The sequence below is a fragment of the Strigops habroptila genome, chromosome 23 (assembly GCF_004027225.2).
Source record: "Strigops habroptila isolate Jane chromosome 23, bStrHab1.2.pri, whole genome shotgun sequence".
In the NCBI taxonomy this organism is placed as follows: domain Eukaryota; kingdom Metazoa; phylum Chordata; class Aves; order Psittaciformes; family Psittacidae; genus Strigops; species Strigops habroptila.
The window spans coordinates 1,520,739-1,539,976 of NC_044299.2; the positions used below are offsets into that span (position 1 = coordinate 1,520,739).

The 19,238-nt window shown below is 44.2% G+C and overlaps 1 protein-coding gene across 11 annotated transcripts; it reads right to left on the reverse strand.

Annotated features, from left to right (window-relative positions):
• Positions 1 to 146: 146 nt before the first annotated feature.
• CERS5 (ceramide synthase 5) lies at positions 147 to 18,561 on the reverse strand. Of its 11 annotated transcripts, XR_003994850.1 has the most exons (12): positions 18,281 to 18,557; positions 12,452 to 12,557; positions 10,281 to 10,401; positions 9,452 to 9,509; positions 9,058 to 9,115; positions 8,419 to 8,469; positions 7,619 to 7,711; positions 6,759 to 6,887; positions 6,366 to 6,472; positions 4,263 to 4,419; positions 3,113 to 3,210; positions 511 to 1,439 (listed from the first exon to the last, which is right to left on the reverse strand). XR_003994850.1 is itself a non-coding variant. In XM_030510706.1 (11 exons), the coding sequence occupies exons 1-11, from the start codon at positions 18,478 to 18,480 to the stop codon at positions 1,287 to 1,289; spliced, it is 1,215 nt and encodes a 404-aa protein (XP_030366566.1). In that variant the 5' UTR covers positions 18,481 to 18,561; the 3' UTR covers positions 147 to 1,286. The 11 variants fall into 11 exon arrangements, 9 of the variants coding, with proteins under 9 accessions (XP_030366566.1, XP_030366559.1, XP_030366558.1 ...); XM_030510706.1 differs by lacking the exon at positions 9,452 to 9,509 and having other exon boundaries at positions 147 to 1,439; positions 3,113 to 3,142; positions 10,271 to 10,401; positions 18,281 to 18,561; XM_030510699.1 differs by lacking the exon at positions 3,113 to 3,210 and having other exon boundaries at positions 147 to 1,439; positions 9,452 to 9,479; positions 18,281 to 18,527.
• Between the last annotated feature and the right edge of the window lie 677 nt (positions 18,562 to 19,238).

Genomic DNA, 19,238 nt, shown 5'->3' on the forward strand with positions numbered 1-19,238 from the left:
ATGGTGACACCCCAAGACTGGTACCTGTGAGTCTCAAAATGCTGCTTCTCAGCCTCAGGCAGTAGAGGAGCTGCTCAGCATCCCAGCAAAAGGATATACCCTGTCCTTGATTTTATGTCTCACAATGAAACACGTCAACAACCACATTTCTGAAGCATCTTTTAATCGGAGATAAGAGTAAACAATGGTATAAAATGGTAACAACTCAAGAAGTTTCCAAAATTCTGCTCATGATTGACACAGGCCTTCCATTGCCCCCAAGTACCATTAAGTAAAAAAAGACCAAAAAGCAAAGCCTATGGTGTGGCTGCCTTTCCAGCCCAGTGCTTCCTCCACACGGCTGCAAAATCAGAGCAGCAACATTCACTTCTGTCTCGAGAGTACAGACAAGCAGGACCAAAACATCTTCTTTTGGGGAAAGTTAAACAGCCCACCAGTACTGGTTCACCCTCAAGTCCCAGCTTAGCCAACTGTGGCCAGTAGATCTAGAAAAGTCTTCAAAACCACAAGTTGCAACAGAAAAGACACAAATTTAAAAGGCATGTATTGTGATAGTTGTCTCAGGGGCAATGAACAACCCCCCTCCCCATCTCAGAAGGCTGTAGTCGAGACTTCAGAGGGGCTTGCAGCACCAAAGTAGGCAGCAAACGCTGGCCTGGTCCCTCATGACAGCAGGGAGCTAAGTGACAACCTTCACATAGAGCACCCTGATGGCAAGTTAGAACGTTTCTGTTGTAGCCTGCTCCAGTTCAAAGCTTGGCTGGAGTCCAGAGTGCTCACAGCAGGGCTGACAAAGAGAGTCTCTGCCACAGCCAGGGTGGCTTGGACATGGAACCACAGGACCCCGCGTTCTCCACGCTCTGAAGTGGCTTCTGGAGTGCATCGGGGAGATAACGCAGAGCCTGTGCTGGAGCAAACCATCACTGGACTGGCACGAGAACCCTCCTGTGGTCAGCAGCCAGCTGAGTCCAAACTTGTTCCACCTTGAGTTGATCCTAGTAAAAACCAGTTTGTCACAAAGACACCTCTGCAAATATCGACGGGTCTAAGATTGAAGTACAAAATGGCTCGAAGTGAAATCTGCAGCTTTGTTTTTGCCCTAAGTCATTGGCTTTATCCCTTTGGTTGTGCAAAGCCTCTGACTGGTCTGGATTGTGCCCATTTCAGATTTGCTGGAGGTTTCTGGGGAAGGGGTATCTTGATTAAAGATCACTTGGGAATGTGGAGCTCAACACATCTAGATATTTAAAGATAAGTTCGTGTTTGCCCAAGGCCAACCCACGGCCTTACTCCTCTTCTGTCCACTGCCCACCAGCCACGTGGCCATTAATGCGGTTGGAGCCGTTACTCGAAGTACTGAAAACTCCTTTTGTGCTGTTGGAAGTCACATCCTCCTCTTCAGAGCTGCTCTCCACATCACTGCGGTCATCTTTAGATACCTGAACATTTCAAAAGGAAATTGGGCAGTGGCATGGGGGGAAGGGAGGTTGAAAAATTCACAGGAAACAGTAGTTAGAAGGTTGCATCCATGTGATGAACCAGCTTCAGTTACACTGACTTCTACATTTGATCCTGAATCACTCCAGACTCACAAGGGGGAATCACATACAGAATGCAAGACACACACACAGAAAGTGACAATTTGGAAACAGGAGACCCATGTTCCAAATACTCTACATCTGTGAAAGCACTTTCCAGATCAGAGGACACTATTTGACTGTTCTTGTCTTGCATTCTAGATGGGCTAAAGGCCACTTTGCCAACCAACAAACTTGTTTTGAATCACCCAACTTCTCCCAGCAGACTCATCACTTCTGTGATGCCCGAACACTGTGTATCTATACAGCAGCTTGAGAGAGACCATTTTGTCCTAGAGGGAGTGGCTTTGAGATTTTAAAAATTAACCAGCTCTATTTATCACACCACTGTTTGCATAAAGTGCCTCCCGTTTTCACAGCTTGTGGTTCATTCATGAGAACTCATTTGCAAGCAGAAGCCTGTTCTGTAGCCCACTGTCCAAACACAAGACAACTACCTATTCCAGCAAACACCCGCCCAGGAATAGAAGGAGCATCTCAGCCCCGAGATCTAGATCTGCTTTGCAGAGTTATGCCTTCAGTTAAAAGACTGACCTCAAACCCAGCTGAATTTCCTTTGTATGTGGGGTTTTGAACCTTCTGAAGCAGAGCCGGGCACTCTGGTGCCAGCTGCTGCGGGTGCCGCAGGAGGGCACTGTACCAGCGCAGAGCCAACGCACCAGCAGGTGAAGGAAGAGACCATAAGCCCGGCCCTAACTGCAAACAAGCACCTTGGCTGGTGGCAGGGAGCCAGAGCCATAAACTCACCAGCATGGAGAAGTGAGCGGTGAGCAGCCCGTGTGCTTTGCATACCCCAAGGCAGGTTTTCCACACTCCTGCAGCTAATAGCCCTCATTTACTTTAATACGTGAAGCACTTTGCAGCTAGTCCTTTCCAAGGGTTTCACTCTACTCTGCTCTGAGTCAGGGCTGGGGCTTTTGAACGGTAGCAGCCAGGAAGTTTTTGAGCTCAAGGGAAGATATGGAGGAAAGCCAGGTAAAGTTAATGATCTCCAGGATTGGTTCTGACAGGCCTGTTGGATGTCCTGGCTTCTGCCTCTTGCCAGAACTTCTGCTATCTTTCCCCGATCTCCTGCTATGCTGGAAGTTCAAAGGGTCACTAGAAGGAAGCTGAAATCCCTTGAAACTTTCCCCATTATTTGGGGGACAAATGACTCTTTTACTCCTTTTAGCAAAAAACATTGCATTTCTGCTGTGCTCTTCCACTCAGCAGTGCTCATGAGACTAAAGACAGATACCAGTGTCTCTGTGGGCGTAGAAAAGCAGAAAGGTGAAGGTCATGCAACCAGCTGAAGGCAGATAAGAACAAACCCCAGGACACTGTTTTGACCTTTGGAAAAAGCTGCATTTTAGCATAACTGTGAGAACCAGCACTGTATCAGCCAGGGAGAGAAACATTTCAAGAGAAGGCACCAGCCATCTAAAGCCCCAAGACCACATCTTTGCTTTTATCTTAGCCTTGAAACAGCCACAGGCGCATTTCAGTGAACAAACAGAAGCACAGATCACACTTACATGCAAAGGATGAAACTGTCCAGCTCCAATCTGGCACAGAGAAAAGGAGAAAAGAATGAAGAAGACAGAGCTTAGAGTCCTTTCTCTGGCTAGGTCACCTGGACAGGAGAGAACCAAGGAAGGGAAAAAGATGTAGACCTCAGGCTACAGAAACTGCTGCACAGGCAGAAAATAAGACATTTGCAGTAGCAGCTATGGGGAGCAGATACAAAGATTATGTGTATACTGCCACAGACAACTACCATATGTTTTTCAAGCTTACATTCCATGTGTAGGGGCAGCTAAGAAGTGAAACCAAGTACAGTCATCAGAGAAACTCAGATCAAAATACCAAGTATCCGATTAAAATAAAAGCAAAAGCATTTGTGCTGTGAGATTGGCTGTAGCTCTCTGGCAGCTGCAAAGGAAGTGGCTTCTCTTGATGTTCAGGCTGGGTATGGAATTAGTTCCCAGCCTGGCTTGCTCCATTTCATGCTACTTCAGCTGAATTCACCTTTTTGCTTGGCAACTGAGGCTGCAGCTGAAAGTCAGCATTGTTCACTCTTGGGGCAGTGTGTGATGTGAACCAGCTGCTGTAGTTTCACCCTCCCTCTCCCTAAACTCCCAAAACAAATTAAAATTGGAATACTCAGGACTGAAGGCAGACTGCACCACATCAGCCTAGTGACAACCAGCACACCACAGCATTTCTGGTAACCCTTTCTGTGGTAACCCTCTGCATGCTGCAGCTCAATGCCTGGCCTGCCCTGACAGCCAGAGCCTGCCTTAGTGCTAAGAAGTGGAAGATGCAGAACTGCAACTATATCCCAAAAACCAGCTGAAGGTGGAAAGCATCCTGCATGACTGTTCAAAAAAGAGCCTACTACCACCTTAAAACCATCACTATCATTACAACATCTGAACATGCTGGAAAATGGTGGTGTTCCTCTGCATAACCAGAACAGAGAGGAACACGTCCCTGCCTTGGTGCACACTTGGCAACTTAAGCCTGCAGAGCACCCAAGGTTAAAAACCTCCTGTTCTACAAAGCACTCCTGATGCAAGTGCCTTGAGAACCAGTTCCAGCCCTCATCGAAGGGTCCAGCTCCTCACGATTGCTTTAAGAGGGCTTGTAGGAAAGAGATCCCAAGCCAGCGACCAGCAGTCTTACCTTTCCCCGCACGAGGGCCTTGTAGGCAGTGCGAATGATGAGATAAGACCAGATGACATGCAGGATCTGCAAGGTCACCAAGAGCCCATTGAAGAGCCACCACGAAGGGTAAGGACCAACCAACTCCCAGCTTTCAAATAGGGTTGTATTCAAAATCCTAAAAGAGATCCAGAAACACATTACACATGGGCTGTGCTGGGAACACAGCTCTGCATTAAGATGCCTGACCAGATGCACACCAGTTTGTAGCTCATTTAAGCATCTGTTGCTTTGCCTTTGCTCCTGTCAGTGCAGTGATGCAGCTTGTCTCTTGCCAGAGTTAGGAGACAGACTAAAGCTAATTAGAAACATTTGAACTGAGCAACAAACACGGGAGATGTGAGTGTTCTGCAATCTGGTCACACATCCAGATCTGCTGCCAATTTCCTTCTCCAAAGCATGAACATTTATAATAACCTTACAGGAAGTGATGTCAAGCTGCACTGGCCATCAAAACAACTGTTAACACATTCATACTTGGGCAGTCTTCACCCATATTTAAAGATCAGAAAGGAATTTTGTTCCCAGTAGGCCTCCCTCCCTCCCTGTGTGTTATTCTCTTCTCTCAGACATTTATAGGTTCCTCCTGCCAAGCTGGAGAACTAGAAACTGCTTTATGGACACAGCTTTGTGCTTTCTTTCATGACTGTTGTGCTCTTGTTGCTGGGAGTTACTGCCAGTACTTAAGTAATTTAATAAACACTTTAGATTTTATGAAGTAAAGGGGTATGGAGAAACCTCTAAAGATGTCATTAATTCCACATTGCTTTTAACATCTCACAAGAAAAACAAACCTTGCAGAGAACTCAAGTCCCCAAAACGCTGCTACAGAAACTTCTAACTCATAGCCAGTTTATGGATGAATTAAATACAATTCCAGAGAACTGTTGAAGTTTTATACTGCTAATTAGGGAAGGGAATATCCTGAAGTGGAATAGCACAGAGTCTGCAGTACTGCTGCAACCTCCCAGCTTTCTCTGCAAAGTTGAGGAATTACATTACAGCCAGTGGAAAACACATTAAAGATTTACAGGACTGCTGAGAAATAGCATGATGCAAAAGCATCACCTCGTGACAGACAACAGCTATAAAAACAATGGCAATATCTCATCTGTCACTGGAAAGAGCCTATGAAGATAGAAGAATTAAAGCTCCTCCTTCTCCAGACTCCCTTGGTGCATTTACTGGAAAACAAGCAAGAGCTTTTATTGCAACCCTGATACCAAAGTGTATTGTTTCTGCCTACCATCAAGGCACCCAAAAAGAATGGGAATGCAAGCTGCCCAGCGCCTAGCAAAGAAATACATGCAATAAACGTGAAAGAAACTGAGTAATAATCAGGTGTAACCACCACTCTTTCAACAGAATCAAGAAATGAGTAAGAGCTCAGCAACAGAACCACCTCACCAAGCCTGACCCATTGTGGTGAGAAGGAATCTCATTACAGGATGATTTGCCTTAAGCCATTTAGCCAGGGTTTTACCTCCCAAGAAACCTAAGACCTATTTCAGGCTCTGCACAGTCACGACACAAGGATAGGACATGAGTGTCATAAGAATCAGCAACAATGACTAAAGCAGATACTCAAAAATCAAATTTACCTCAAGGGACCATGTAACTACTTCCAAAACTTCTTCAGAGAAGCAACAACCCCTCAAGTCTTTCAGAGCAGATAGTGGCTGACTTGGCTCCAGCTATTAAGCACTTGTTTGCACTAAGAGGAGAGGGGCAGCTGTGCAGGCCAGGTTGGACAGAGCGCTGGGTGACATGGTCTAGGGTGAGGTGTCCCTGCCCATGGCAGGGGGGTTGGAACTAGATGATCTTAACATCCTTTCCAACCCAAATCATTCAATGATTAGGATTCTAGTTGCTTTTCACACTCCCTCAGCTGAGAGGTTTCTTCACACTCCTAAGTTGAACGTACTGTTCCAAACAGTACATGGATTGCCTGCAACTTCAGGCTGCCTTAAGGGACAGGTGGAATGCTTGCAAGAAGTCTAAATACAAAGGCTTTGCTTGAAGGATTGGAAGAACAAACAAGACCTTACAGCTCCAGGTGCTTACCAGAAAGGATAAATGCCCAACCGTGTAACAATGAATACAACACCAAAGAGCATGAAGAAAGCATCACACAGACGTTGGTACTTGGCATAATTGGCTAGCTTTGCAGCCTAAAAGACACAAGAAACAGGAGAATATTATTCCCTTTGTGCGAGTCATGTAATTACCAGGCTGTAGAGCTTCAAAATCCTTCAAGCTATCCCATTTGTCAGGGGTTTGGAATATTTAGGGATTATTCTCAGCACTAAAGCAGTTAGGAGGAAAAGCTGACAAGGCAGGATCAGCAGCACAAGTTTTATGCCATATTTAATGCAGCTTATCAAGAATGGCAAAGTCAGCTTGCTCCCCTGAGAGCACACTAGCATCAGGTATGCAAAGAGCTGAAAAGCAACTCACCTCTAAAAGGAAATCTGATGCATCATGGAGACACAACACCAGAGTTCCAACCCGCACCATATTATTCATATAAGAGAATGTAATAAGTCCAATTGTGGCCAAATGATGGACAAACATGATCAGGAAGTCCTGGAAACAGAAAAAAAAATGAGTGAAGGCTCCTGGGCTGACAAACAAACACAAATGTTTGGAACAGAGCCACGAAACTAACTGGGGTCAGAGGATTACTTTAGGTCAGACTCACACCACTTTATATAAAGCACAGCTCATCACACAACAGCAACCATCATCTCTAAAGGTTCCAGAAAGGTCTCTTCCAGCATTTGTGCTCCTGTGAAGTCAGAACTCTGCATGCGCAGGCACAAGAATAAATATGCCTGCAGACCCCACTGACAAGGACAACATATGGCCCTTATTTTTGCCTTCACAGCCGATTTGCTTCCAGCAATCACAACCAGTCACCATTCTGCTACACATATTTGTTATTGCTTTAGTGCCTGCCATTTTCTCACCCAGCTCAGCAAGGTATGCTTTGAGCATCTCATTTTCATGTTTTCTTGCCAGCCTTCTAATTAAACCTATCTTTATGCAATGATTTGGTAACTTTTTATTGGGAACTACTGAGTGATTCTGTTCTTTCCCCTGGAAGGTGAAAGGGACTCTCAAGGATACACCAGGTTGCATAGCAGGCTTGCTCCTCCCTTTTTCCCAGGCCTTTTTTCCTACCTTAAAGAAGGAGGTAGGCTACACAAAGATGTAAATAAGGAAGAAAACACAGCTATTACTATGCTTTAACTTTACTTTTTTTGTTAGTCCTACCTATTTAGCAAAGAGGTTAGTGCAATTCTGCTTAATCTCACCTTCCTTTTAATGTCTGTAAACTGAGAAAACATGAGAGACCAATAGAAGGCCAGCTCCAAGATATAGTAATAATAAAGCCTGGATGTTAGAGGCTGGAAAACAAAGATAGCACAGTTAGAAGATGAAGTACTTCAAAATTTACATTAAAATTGACTTTTTCCTGCCCATCCCACTCTGTTCTTCCAGAATGCTGAGGCATAATTCAAAAGATCCAGAATTAAGGTTTAGTGAAAACAAGCTTAAGCAACAGACTTACTCTAGGCTTACTCACACCAACACACTTTTGTGTTTGAGCTTCAGTCAAAAGGACTGATTCCCTTGTCAATATTTACAACTCATACTCCAGCTTCCTGGATTAGGAAAACAGGGCACTGAAACAGACTTGTTGACCTCTATACAACCATATTTGCTGCATTATGAAAACAACACTGTAAATAAGTTACCAGTGTAATTTTAATGCCTTTTTTCCTTCTACTTTTAATCATCTCAGCAACAAGTAAACATAACACGAATATGAACAGAGTCATTTGTAGCTGAGGAAACACTGCTGTTGACAAAGGTAACCAGGATCTGAAGACCTACCAAGTAAATGCCATCTCTGCACCTTTCAAAAGGGATGGCCATTCACTTACTAGAAAGCTGGCTTTGGAGGTTGCAGCCTCCACCCCACAGAATAAGGAGCAGCACTCAAACCTACTGAGTTTCAATCTGCTGTCAGTGGAGTTTCAATTCAATCAGTAAAGAAAAAAACCCTGTAATTGTGCAGCAATTTGGGATCTACTAAGTGTTTCTCTCCTACCTGAAAAGGGTAGTTGTACCAGCACTGTCGTGTGTCCCAAAACCAGGGTGCCTAAAGGGAAAAAGATAAGTTACTATTCTACTGAGCTTTTCTTTCCTATTATCCGTGGCAGTTGACCACCACAGTATTGTTTCACTGAATTTTAATCTTGATTTTACCATTCAGGCTTAAATTTATTCTAGAACACCCTAGGGATGTGAAATATTTTTTCTGCAGTCAAAGGCAAGTTAAACTGCAATGGAAATTTACAGAATAATCATACAGCTCTAATAATAATAAAGACCCAAAGAGATTAATCTGTTTCCCTTCAGGGGGGAGATGAGGAAATACAAAGGCAGCTCTCCACAGCAAAAATACCCACCCAGTTCTATCCCATACTGGGGTAGCAGGACTAGTTTAACATTTTCGTAATGACAGAGCTGTACAGAAGCTTTCCTGTAAAGAAGGTCCTTAAACAGAAACCCCAGATCTCAAATGAGGGACATAAAGGTGACAATTACCACTAAGCCCCCCTTGTTTTAAGCTGGGCACAAGCACTGACATGCCCCAGGTAGTGAAACCCCTCGGTTTCAGCAGGACAGGCATAGCCCAGCTGCATGTCACACAGGACAACAACAGGGGGGTAAGAGAGCAACTCACCGTCCAGAGAAATCTGATTCCATAAAAAAATATACTTAAATAAAATGTAAATCTCCACCTGGAAAAAGACGCAAAAATTACATTTATGAAATAGAAATAGCTTCTGGTTAACATTTAGAACAAAAACTGGGACAATTGTGAAAAACACCCGCAATTCTGACATCTGAAAAGCTTTTACCCACCAAATGGTAATGCTTCATTTGTCAACACTTCACATGAAGATAAACCTATTTAAGTGTTTTCACACCACAAGTCTGTATCAACAGCCAAGCTTGAAATAAAGCTCAGAGTGAACATGCATCATTCATATCTTTAATATACAATAACAAGATAACAACAAGGTAAGTCACTGTTATCCAGAAGGTGTCCTAATACATGTATTTGTCCCTCTTACCTTGTGGCTTTAAGTAGACAAAACCATACTGGGGGAAGAATTAATATGAAGAAAGTTACTGGAAAGGAAAGAAACCAGCACAGAAGAAATAAGTCAGGAAAAAATATTCAGATGCTACTACACTAACAGAGGTCATGGCAAGCATTCAGAAAGAAACAAAGAACAAAAGAATGAACTGAAATGAAAAGAACAGGAATCCAAGAAGTATCTGTATAAAAGCGTATACATTCTTGTGTAAGCCATAAGGTCATTCTGTCTGGGAGTAAATGCTGGTCTGCAACATAACTGTGCAGACAGCAGATTTATCTTCAGTGTAATTACTCCAGTTGTGCATACATGCACACATGTGCACACTAAAGTGTATTAAGGAACTCATCATAGAATCATAGAATGGTTTGGGGTGGAAAGGACCTTAATCTCCTCCAGTTCCAACCCCCTGCCACGGGCAGGGGCACCTTCCACTAGACCAGGTTGCTCCAAGCCCCTGTGTCCAACCTGGCCTTGAGCACTGCCAGGGATGGAGCATTTACCACTTCTTTGGGCAACCCGTTCCCACTATCTAAAGCTGCTCATCATTGACAGGAGTAACTCCTGTACATGTGTTCTGGTCCCTCATGACATATACAAAGCATTTTAGAATACTGAATTCTAAAAAGCCCTCCTAACTTCTTTCATTTGCTTATACAAGAATTTATCTTCTAGCAGTCAACCCCAAGACAATAGTTTAAATGAGCAGCTGACCACAGTTTCAGTGAGAAAAGAGAACATACAGCTGGAGCTTTAAGATGAAGCCCCATCTTGGCCTCTGCACAAACATACATGCTCTCACAAAATTTAGTGAGGGTGGTGGGTTTGTCCTGGTTCCTCCGGTGACGAAACCAGCGCTGGATCTTCCGAACATCCCAGTCCAGCTGCTTTGACAGGCCTTCTAACCTCCTTCCATCTGGAGACTGAAGGAAAATGAAACAAGTGTCATGTCTCCTACTTCTTAACCTCCTTTCAGCCCAAGATCCCCTCTGTGCTATGATAGAAATGAAACACAGATAAAACACACACAGTAGGAAGGCACTAGTATGAACCAGAAGTAGGAATCAGTTGCCACATATGTTCATTCAAGTTTAACCTTCATAAGCCACTAATTACTTAATTATTCAGAATGCTCTTGGTTTAATATTTCATCACCTGCCAGCATATCACAACAAAGAATGCAATTGTTCTGCTGCTTAATTTGGAGGGAGGAGCTTATAAAATGTCCTGTCCTACCTGTTGAAACCTGCTCATCAATTCAAACCATTCAGAACTCAGGAATACATTTAAGGGTTGCTACCCACTGCACGTTTAGGGACATTGTAAAGTAAGAGTTGGTCTAACACACTAGGTTTTTTTGTATTCCAAAGGGGCATCATAGAGACGATGTTATTTCCATTATCAAAGTTTACGAATAAAATTAAATTTGAATACTGAAATATGTGTACAATAAAAAAATATATCACTGTTCTCTGGCTGGAAACCACTGGCAGTTTAGTTGTTTGAATAAAGACATAAATGGATTTATAAGAGATAAAGTGAACAAAACCTGATAACTACCTCTAAAATGGCCCAATGGTGAGATAAGCCATGTTAGTGTCAGACCAGTGTCCTTTTAACAAGCTCTGCCAGGGAGCTCTTACAACTGAAAGATGATAAACACATTTTACTACTTGAGTTACACACATATCCAAAAACTGTGCAGAATGCTGATTCAACAGTCACCAGACTGTTCAACTGGAAAGCAAAATCATTTGATTTTCAGTACTGAGACCATGACTTTCCCGTAATTCCATCACAACCAGATCTCTCTGCACTTTACTTGGTTTTAACACTTTGGGCTACCTGACACTTCCATAATGCACCTGAACCTGCCTCAAAGGAGAATTTACAGAGCTCCAGTTTCAGAACAGCAATGGAACCTTTCCCCTGCATCAATGCTACCCTACATTCTGATTCTCCAAGGCATACTGCTACAGTTAAACACAGTTCTGTTTTCATTAAGCCAGATCAATTCTGCAGTGTGTTTCCTCGTGGGTTTTCTAAACATTAATTTCAAGGACAGAAAAAGTCCTCCCCACAAAAGGCATCAGATCATAGGGACTTTTCAGTTCACACATCAACCCAAATACATCAAAACTTCAACGAGGTGAGTTTTAGAAAGGTCTCTATAGAATTTCCCTTCCATTCACTGAGCGCTTTATCTGCTCCACTCAGAACCAAGTTCAGCATCCCCAAATCAGAACATAAACCCTTCCATTTCATTATCTTTAATGAGAATCTCTCATGCTGCCTGCATGGATTTTGCTGTCAGCATTCAACAGAGTACAGACAGTGTGGAATTGTGGAGTTCTGAAGTGAAGGAACACTGCCAGCTTAAGCAAAAGGCCATGAAACGATCAAAAGAAACACCTACTGTCAATGTTAGATGTCCTCCCCTTTATCACAGCACACTTCCATTGACTGAACACTTTCCATAACTGCCTTCCACTGTGACAACTATTGTCCAGTTCCACAGTAGATGGCAAAAATAAGAGGAAAGCATTCATAAAAGTGGCCAATAAAACCAGCAAATGAGCAGATCTCAAGGGAGAGAGTTGCACTTTTCTAACAGAAAGTGAAAGATACTGGGAAATTTTTTGTTAAACCAAGAATTACCACTTGTTACATGAATTACCATTTGGCCAAAAGCAGGAAGTAAAGGAAGGAGCCTCACAGCCTTCTAAAAAGGAGAACATTTTTGTATTCAAAAGATATTCCTCTGTGCACAAAAGCAGAGGTCAACTATAAAGAGATTTATTTGGCTCCAAGGAGGACATGATAAAAGCAAAGTGAAATAAGGAAGAGCACCCTCATTGTGCATGCACAGTGTGAAATGCATTTCTCTCTAATTAGAAAAGTGGAAGCAAAAAGCTTCCCCCCCTTCCTCCCTTACAGGGCTCCATTTCTAGCAGAATTTGAAGCATGACTCACCTTAGTGATGGATGTAAACACTTTCTCTAAAATTGCATTGGGCTGGGCTCTGTGAGGTCCACTGTCTTGAATGCCAAGGTTTATGGCACATGGCTTGGCAATAAACCTGAAAGAGTTCCAAAGAAAGAGCTAGATTAAAACCAGGCATCCATTTCCCTCCTCTGCCTCAATCACAAGGACCCTGACTTGTGACCCGCTGCAAAACCTATCCTAAAAACTTTTGAAAAGCTCCACTCACTTTGCTTAAAGGAACTTCAGAGGTGAAGTAAGATCTTTTATTAGTCCAAATGGTAATTGCAGATAGTACACACATCTAAAAGGAAAATTAAATCTTAATGTCCTTGGCTTGTAAGGACCAGAACGTGTTCCCCAGGGTGATTCTCGTTACTCAGAGACGTAAGAGTAGATCGCTGATAGGAGTTCTCTGCAAACATAAATGCTGGAGCCTTGTAGCACCAGAAACAAAATGCCTTATTTCTAGAACGTGCCTTGGAATCAACACAGCCCAGAGAAAAAGGGAAGTTCCAAGCAACACAGTTCTTGAAAGACACAGGTTTTTGGTTGGTTTTGGTTTTGTTTTTTCTTTGGGAAAAATAAAGTGGCTGTTTCCTTTGGAAGAGTAAGGAAGACCTAAGAAGTCAGCCTGAAAGACTCAAGATCGCAGTATCTCTCTCAGTCCTGTGTGTACCATGTACTCCACAAGCTGATCTAACACTGTGAATTTTACAGCACAGACTCTGAAAGCAAGCCTGGGTTTTGCAACTAAAATTGATATATACATGGAAAAACTCGCAATATTTGCTACACCTTTCTGTCAGAAGGGGCACAGGATTCTAAGGAACGTGTTACCTGAACACATGGATTTTCTCTCCTGTCGGTGGGCAAGAGAGGGGGGTTTGTTTTAATCAATAATTTTGAGAGAAAGAGAACACAAAGAACCTGTTTCTCAAATCTGATTTTGAAAAGGGCCCAACATCGGCATCATTAAATATATTTTGCTTCTAAACAGAGAGTGTTTCAGAGAACTCAAGACAACAAATTACAAGTGTTCCATTTAGCAGACTCCAAGTGCCATCAAGCAGAAAATGCTGCTTTTCCCAACCACTACATTTGTTACTATTTCTCCTTGTGTTTAAAAAGAGAGATTAAATGATTCTATGATTCTAAGATTTAGGAGGATCACAACTATGTGTTCCAACTGCAATCATTCCTGGGAGTACATCGTTAGTACTTGGGTAACAAATAGCTAAGAACAGACACAAGTTGGGGGGTTTTCCCCCTTGAGAAATTACAAGTAGCTCATGACTAATCCTAAAGGAACATTCCTTGCTCTCAGAAAACACTAAACAAGTAACAGCCACTGTGGCCCCAGTGCTAACAGACACTCTCCTGCCCCATTTCTTCATGTCCTGTTCATTTCAACAGTCATAGCTTTAAAAAAAAAACCCTCATATATCTATATAAAACAAAAAGGAAAGAGTAATTTCCTTTTAGCTTGGCTCAAAAGGCTCACTGCTTCCTCTATAACCTAGACCATCAGCCAGAAACCATGCTCTGATGTTATGAAACATTTGGCTAGACCCCACAGAAGCAGACATCTTTATACTCTTCTTTCCTACAGGATATACCACAACAACGGCAAAGTACACATGTGCCATTACAGGATGCCAAGTATTTTTATTTCATTCACTGTGACACAGCTCTTTTAAAAAACCCCAAAACTGGCCTGAAGATGCTCGGTTTGGGGCAGTTTCCTCACATGAAAGAGAAAACCTGAAAAATCTAAAAATCAATTGATTTATTACTTGGGAGAGTTTTAAGAACAAGTAAGGAAGAGAATGGATGATTAAGAAAGCTCACAGTGATCCAAAGTTTTGGCATTATTCTAGAATCAAAACCTGAAGCATCAAGGAAAGAAGAAACAGCATTTCCTCAGGAAAAATGATGAAGAAATAATTCAGTTTGGGGCTCAAAGACTGGGAGGACCATCAAAACTTGGCATTAAACTGCTCCTGAGTAGCAGGTTACTTCACTAGGAGGCTTATGGGAAAAAAGAGACATTTCCACATATCAGATAAAACAAAAATCAAGAGAAAGCCACAGGCTACAGATACAGCCCAGGACTCACATTACTCAGTCAAGCATGTGGGTGACCAAAGAGCAAACCAAAACCACTCCTGCAAATGTTTCTGGGTACACAGCAGCAGCCAAGCAAAGGGAGAAGTCACAACAATGGAAGAAAAAGGAGGCAGCCCCAGTCCCAGAAACAGGAAGGAAAAAGGATGGCAGCACTGGATTTCACTACTTTTAACGAAGTCTAACTCAGCGCCATAATGTAGCTTCTCTAACTCCACAAGCAGTGGTTTCATGCAATGGAACTGCAAATGACGACTGTGTTCCACACAAGAAGGACACCTGAAAGCCACACAAGGTGCTTTCACCTGGACTGGGCATGGCTCACACTCAGGAGTCCCCTGAACAGCCACCATCCAATTGCTTTGACCAGTTACTACCTTGCAGTTGGAATATGAAGTGAATCCCGTTGTGAGTCAGAAAAGCATCAAGATGACATGCCATTTCCTTTAGGTGTCCATTAAGGAAAACTCACACTTAAAACCCCTGTGGTATCTTGTATTTTTGGCTGCAGAATGGGGTTTCGGATGTGCAAGTTTGCACTGTATCCCACAGAGAAAAAAATCTGCATAGCAAGAGCAGTTAAAGCACCAAAAAAAAAGGACTTCCATTCTTGGGGATAGTCAAAACTGAAGAGCACAAGACCAGGAGCCACCTGCCTTGACTAACACTGGCCTTGCTTCAAGGAGAGGACTGAACAAGGTAACCTCCAGAGATCCTTTTTAATCTAAATTATTTTATGATTCCACTGAAATCATAACTGCCGCAACTATTCCCAAGGTCAACTCGCTGCCACACCTTCCCTGCTAGGCATTACCATCACTTAAACACTCACATTACATTTCTCTGAACAGGTATCTGCTCACTGCTTTTGTTATTCCTACCAAGCCATCTTTTTCATGCTTTTATTAAGACAGGCTGATTTTGAAACAAAACAACAATTTTCAAGTACTCATAACAAATGTATCTCAGGCATGTTGTACTTCACAAACCCAAGGACAGAATCCTTCATTAGGGAACGTTCAACTCCCTATTATAGCTCTGAAAAGGAAGAACAATCTGTGAAACAGTAAGTTTTATAAAGTATGCACTTAAAATAAGAGTTCATCTTTCCATATTCTCTCAGCTTCATTGTGTTAAGATTAAACCACCTCATTCCACAACTGTCCCTAATTTTCCAGGCAGACCTGATGAAGTAATGTCTAAAATCACTTTTTTCTCCCTGCAGCTTGAGCACAAGCTGCAGATCCTTCCTCAGACCTGTAGAGTAATAAACATATCTGTTACTGAAGGGTATTCCAGTGAAATTATAAACACATCAGATGAATAACAGGCTCCAGGTTTACAGATAGCTGGGAATTATTTTTGGGGTTTTGTGTCTGCAGTGGGACAAGATGCATAAGGAGAAATAACAGCGAGTATAAGCATGAAAAAGCAAACAAAAGAAAGAAACTAGTGGGCAGAAGTCCTTCTTTATCTTGCCTGCACAAAAGTCCACCCCCCTACCACTGAGTCAGGACTTCACCTTCCTCTACAAGTCTTTCCTCATCTCTATAGTCATATACTGCCCACAGAGAGTCAGCCTAATTAATATTTTACCAACATCACGATGTAGAAGTTAATTTATAAGAGCATTCACTAAGAGAAATATGTGTCACTGTTACGAGCGTCAGTGTCACAAAAGCACTTACTTCCTCACACTGAAGATCTACAGCAAAATGAGAGAGAAAAGAAAGAAATGAAGCTAAAACAAAAGAGCTGCACAAGTATAGAATTCAAGTTCTGAGTCATCAAGTCCAACTGCCAAATGTGTGTCAAGGAAGACATTTGACAAAATCATGCTCGAAGCCTCAATCAAGATAAACGCACAAGATTTTATTAAGACAAATTTGAACTTTTATGACATTTCAGAGTGGCAGGAGGAAAAAGAGAAACATTTCTTAAAGAATACTGTCTTTTAAACTAAGCATACTAGAAAATGCCCTGGCTGCTGCTCTCAAAATCTGCTTTCACTTCAGGATACCACTGTGGAGATACACTAGAGCAGGCACAGCTGAAATAAAGGAACAACCCCAGCAGGAACCAGGCCATGGTCTCAAGGTTTTACTGGGTAGCAGAGAACTTCATTTGTCATTTGACTCATCCCTAAATTAACACATTTCACAAAGCAGGTAGACATTATCAGGATAAATTAACTGCTCCCAGGAGGACTGTGTTACTAGGTGTGGTAGGATGCACTGTATCTCTCCTAACACCTCATACTCCAGAGAAAGGAGAATCTTCTGCACATCTTCTCCAGACTAAGACACCTGAACTAAACAGAGCTTGGGAAGAGAGGAGGCCTTCCTACACTATCCCTTCCAGGGGTATCATTCTGTCTCCCAACTTCTTTTCCTTGTCTGCTGACAAGCATGAACATTTGGCCAAGACCAGCAGCAGCACACCAAGCTGAGATGAGATTTTGGCACTGCCACGTGTGTGCCTGGGGCCTCTGCACTGGTTTGAACTGCCAGTGGTTTTCTGAAGTTGTCTGGGGTATTTTTGGAGGACAGAAAGATAAGGTGGAGGAAAAAAATCGAGCCTCTCACATTTCTCTCCTGCTCTACTGACCTGCTTCGTTTTCCTCTACAGTTCGCCTATCTTTTTAGTTCACCCCAGTCCCCTCTTCTTGTCTAACTTCTGAGAGCTCAAGAAAATTCACACTTAGAGAAAACCCACAAACCCAAATCAACTTGATTCCTACTCACTTTAGTCCTACAACCCTTTTCATACTTTCAAACACTTCAGTGCTTGCAATGTAGAAATTTAAGACTAAATCAATCTTTAATGAACTGCTTGAACAGAAATACAAGGTGTCTTGGTCTGCTTCACCTAACGGTTCCCCTCAATAAGCTGCTTTACTAATTAGCATCTATGTCACCCACAGAGCCTGCCCTGTGTGTGGCTGGGAGAGATACACATCGCAGGAAGGATAAACCTCTGCCCCAGAGAATAGTTAATACCATGTTTATGGGTACTCAAGTAAACGAGCGATACGGAACTACACCTGTTTATGGGCAGATATGCTACACCTCCATCATGCCCGAGATGCAGAGGATCCACAAACTGTTTAATAATATACCAGGCCATGTGAACAAGTCCTATTTCCTCATCCAGGAACTCACAAGGAAAGTACAATAAAAGCAACCCAAGCGAACCAGTTGCAGAGCAGCACCCGCCAGTTGTCTCACCCAGGAGGAGGAATAAAAGCGAATTCCCCAGAGTTTTTTCTTGCACTACCTCAGCATAAGGTATCCCTAGCACCGGGGAAGCCTCTAAGGATGCAAAGCCAAAGAAGAGAAGAGCCCGATGGGCTTGTGTATGTCGCCACAGACACAGCGAGGTTCCCGGGACAGGTTTTCCTGGGTTACACAATATTCCCTTTCCACGCAAAGAGAGCCTCGGGAGACCCCGCGGGCGGAGACCCCGCCACGGCCTCCGCGGGAGGCCTCCGCGCTGCCTGAGGGGCGACCGGGCGGCCCAACCGAACCACCCTACCTCGCCTCCGGCCCGGCCCGCGGCCGCCCCCCCCGGGCCGCTCCACAGCCCGTTGCTAAGAGACACCGGCGGGCTCGCCACGCGCTCGCCGCCGAGGCGGGAACCGGCCGCCTCAGAGCCCCGCAGAGAGCCCCGCGGCGGAGGCGATCCCGCGCTCACCTCTCGAAGAGCAGCCGCACAGCGAAGATGCCGAGAGCCAACGGGAAGGCGGAGAGGACGTGGCCCGCCCGCGGGTACTGCAGCCCGCTACCCGGCGGGCCCGGCTCCCCGGCCAGGTCCGCCCACGTCACGTTGTGCGGCAGCCAGAACCGCTCATTCCAGAACCAGGCCCGCAGCGCCCCGGCCGCGGCCGCCGCCATCTTCCACCGCCGCCTCCGCCTCCCTCCCGGCGGCAGCAGCTGAGGCGGCCACCGCAGCCCACAGCGGGGCGGGGCCGCGCGCCAACCCCGCCCCGCCCCTCCCGCCCCACAGCGTGCATGCGCAGGGTGGGCGTGGCACCACGAAGCCACGCCGCCCCCCGCCGCGGACCGTTAGCTTGGAGCAGGCACCCTGAGGGGTTGGCGGGTTCGCGCCGTCGCCCCGGTACTCGCTGAGGGGACGCGGCGCTAAGAGGGCTCGAAATGCACTTCCCATACCCCGGAGGGGCCGTTTCCACGAACAGACATAAGTTGTTCTGACTGAAAAAAGCCTTTAATGCGGCTTAAACCCCGAGGGGAGGCCCCGGCTGAGGCAGGCGCTGAGCCCAGCCCCAACGCTGTGGAAGCTCCAGGAGATAAATCACCTCCTAGGGGCCCGGTGCCTATCCCGTGTCACTCACCTCTGAAAGCTCCCACAGCTGCCAGCAGGACAGTGCAGTTTCTCATGTGGAGAGTGAATGGTAAGATAGCAACGATTAGCTTTACTAATAGCGACATGGTTTAACATTTAAGCACAAAGCTGAGCACAAGAGGTACACTTGCTGACAGTTTAAGATATTCCTCATAGCATTTAAAACATTCAGAAAAATCTGTGGTTGAGCTTGTCAGTCCTGTGATGAGGGTTATTGAGTAACAATTGTGCAAGCTTTTCAGTTAGGCTCTCAAACTCCATAAAGGTGATCAGCATCAACTTCCTTGTA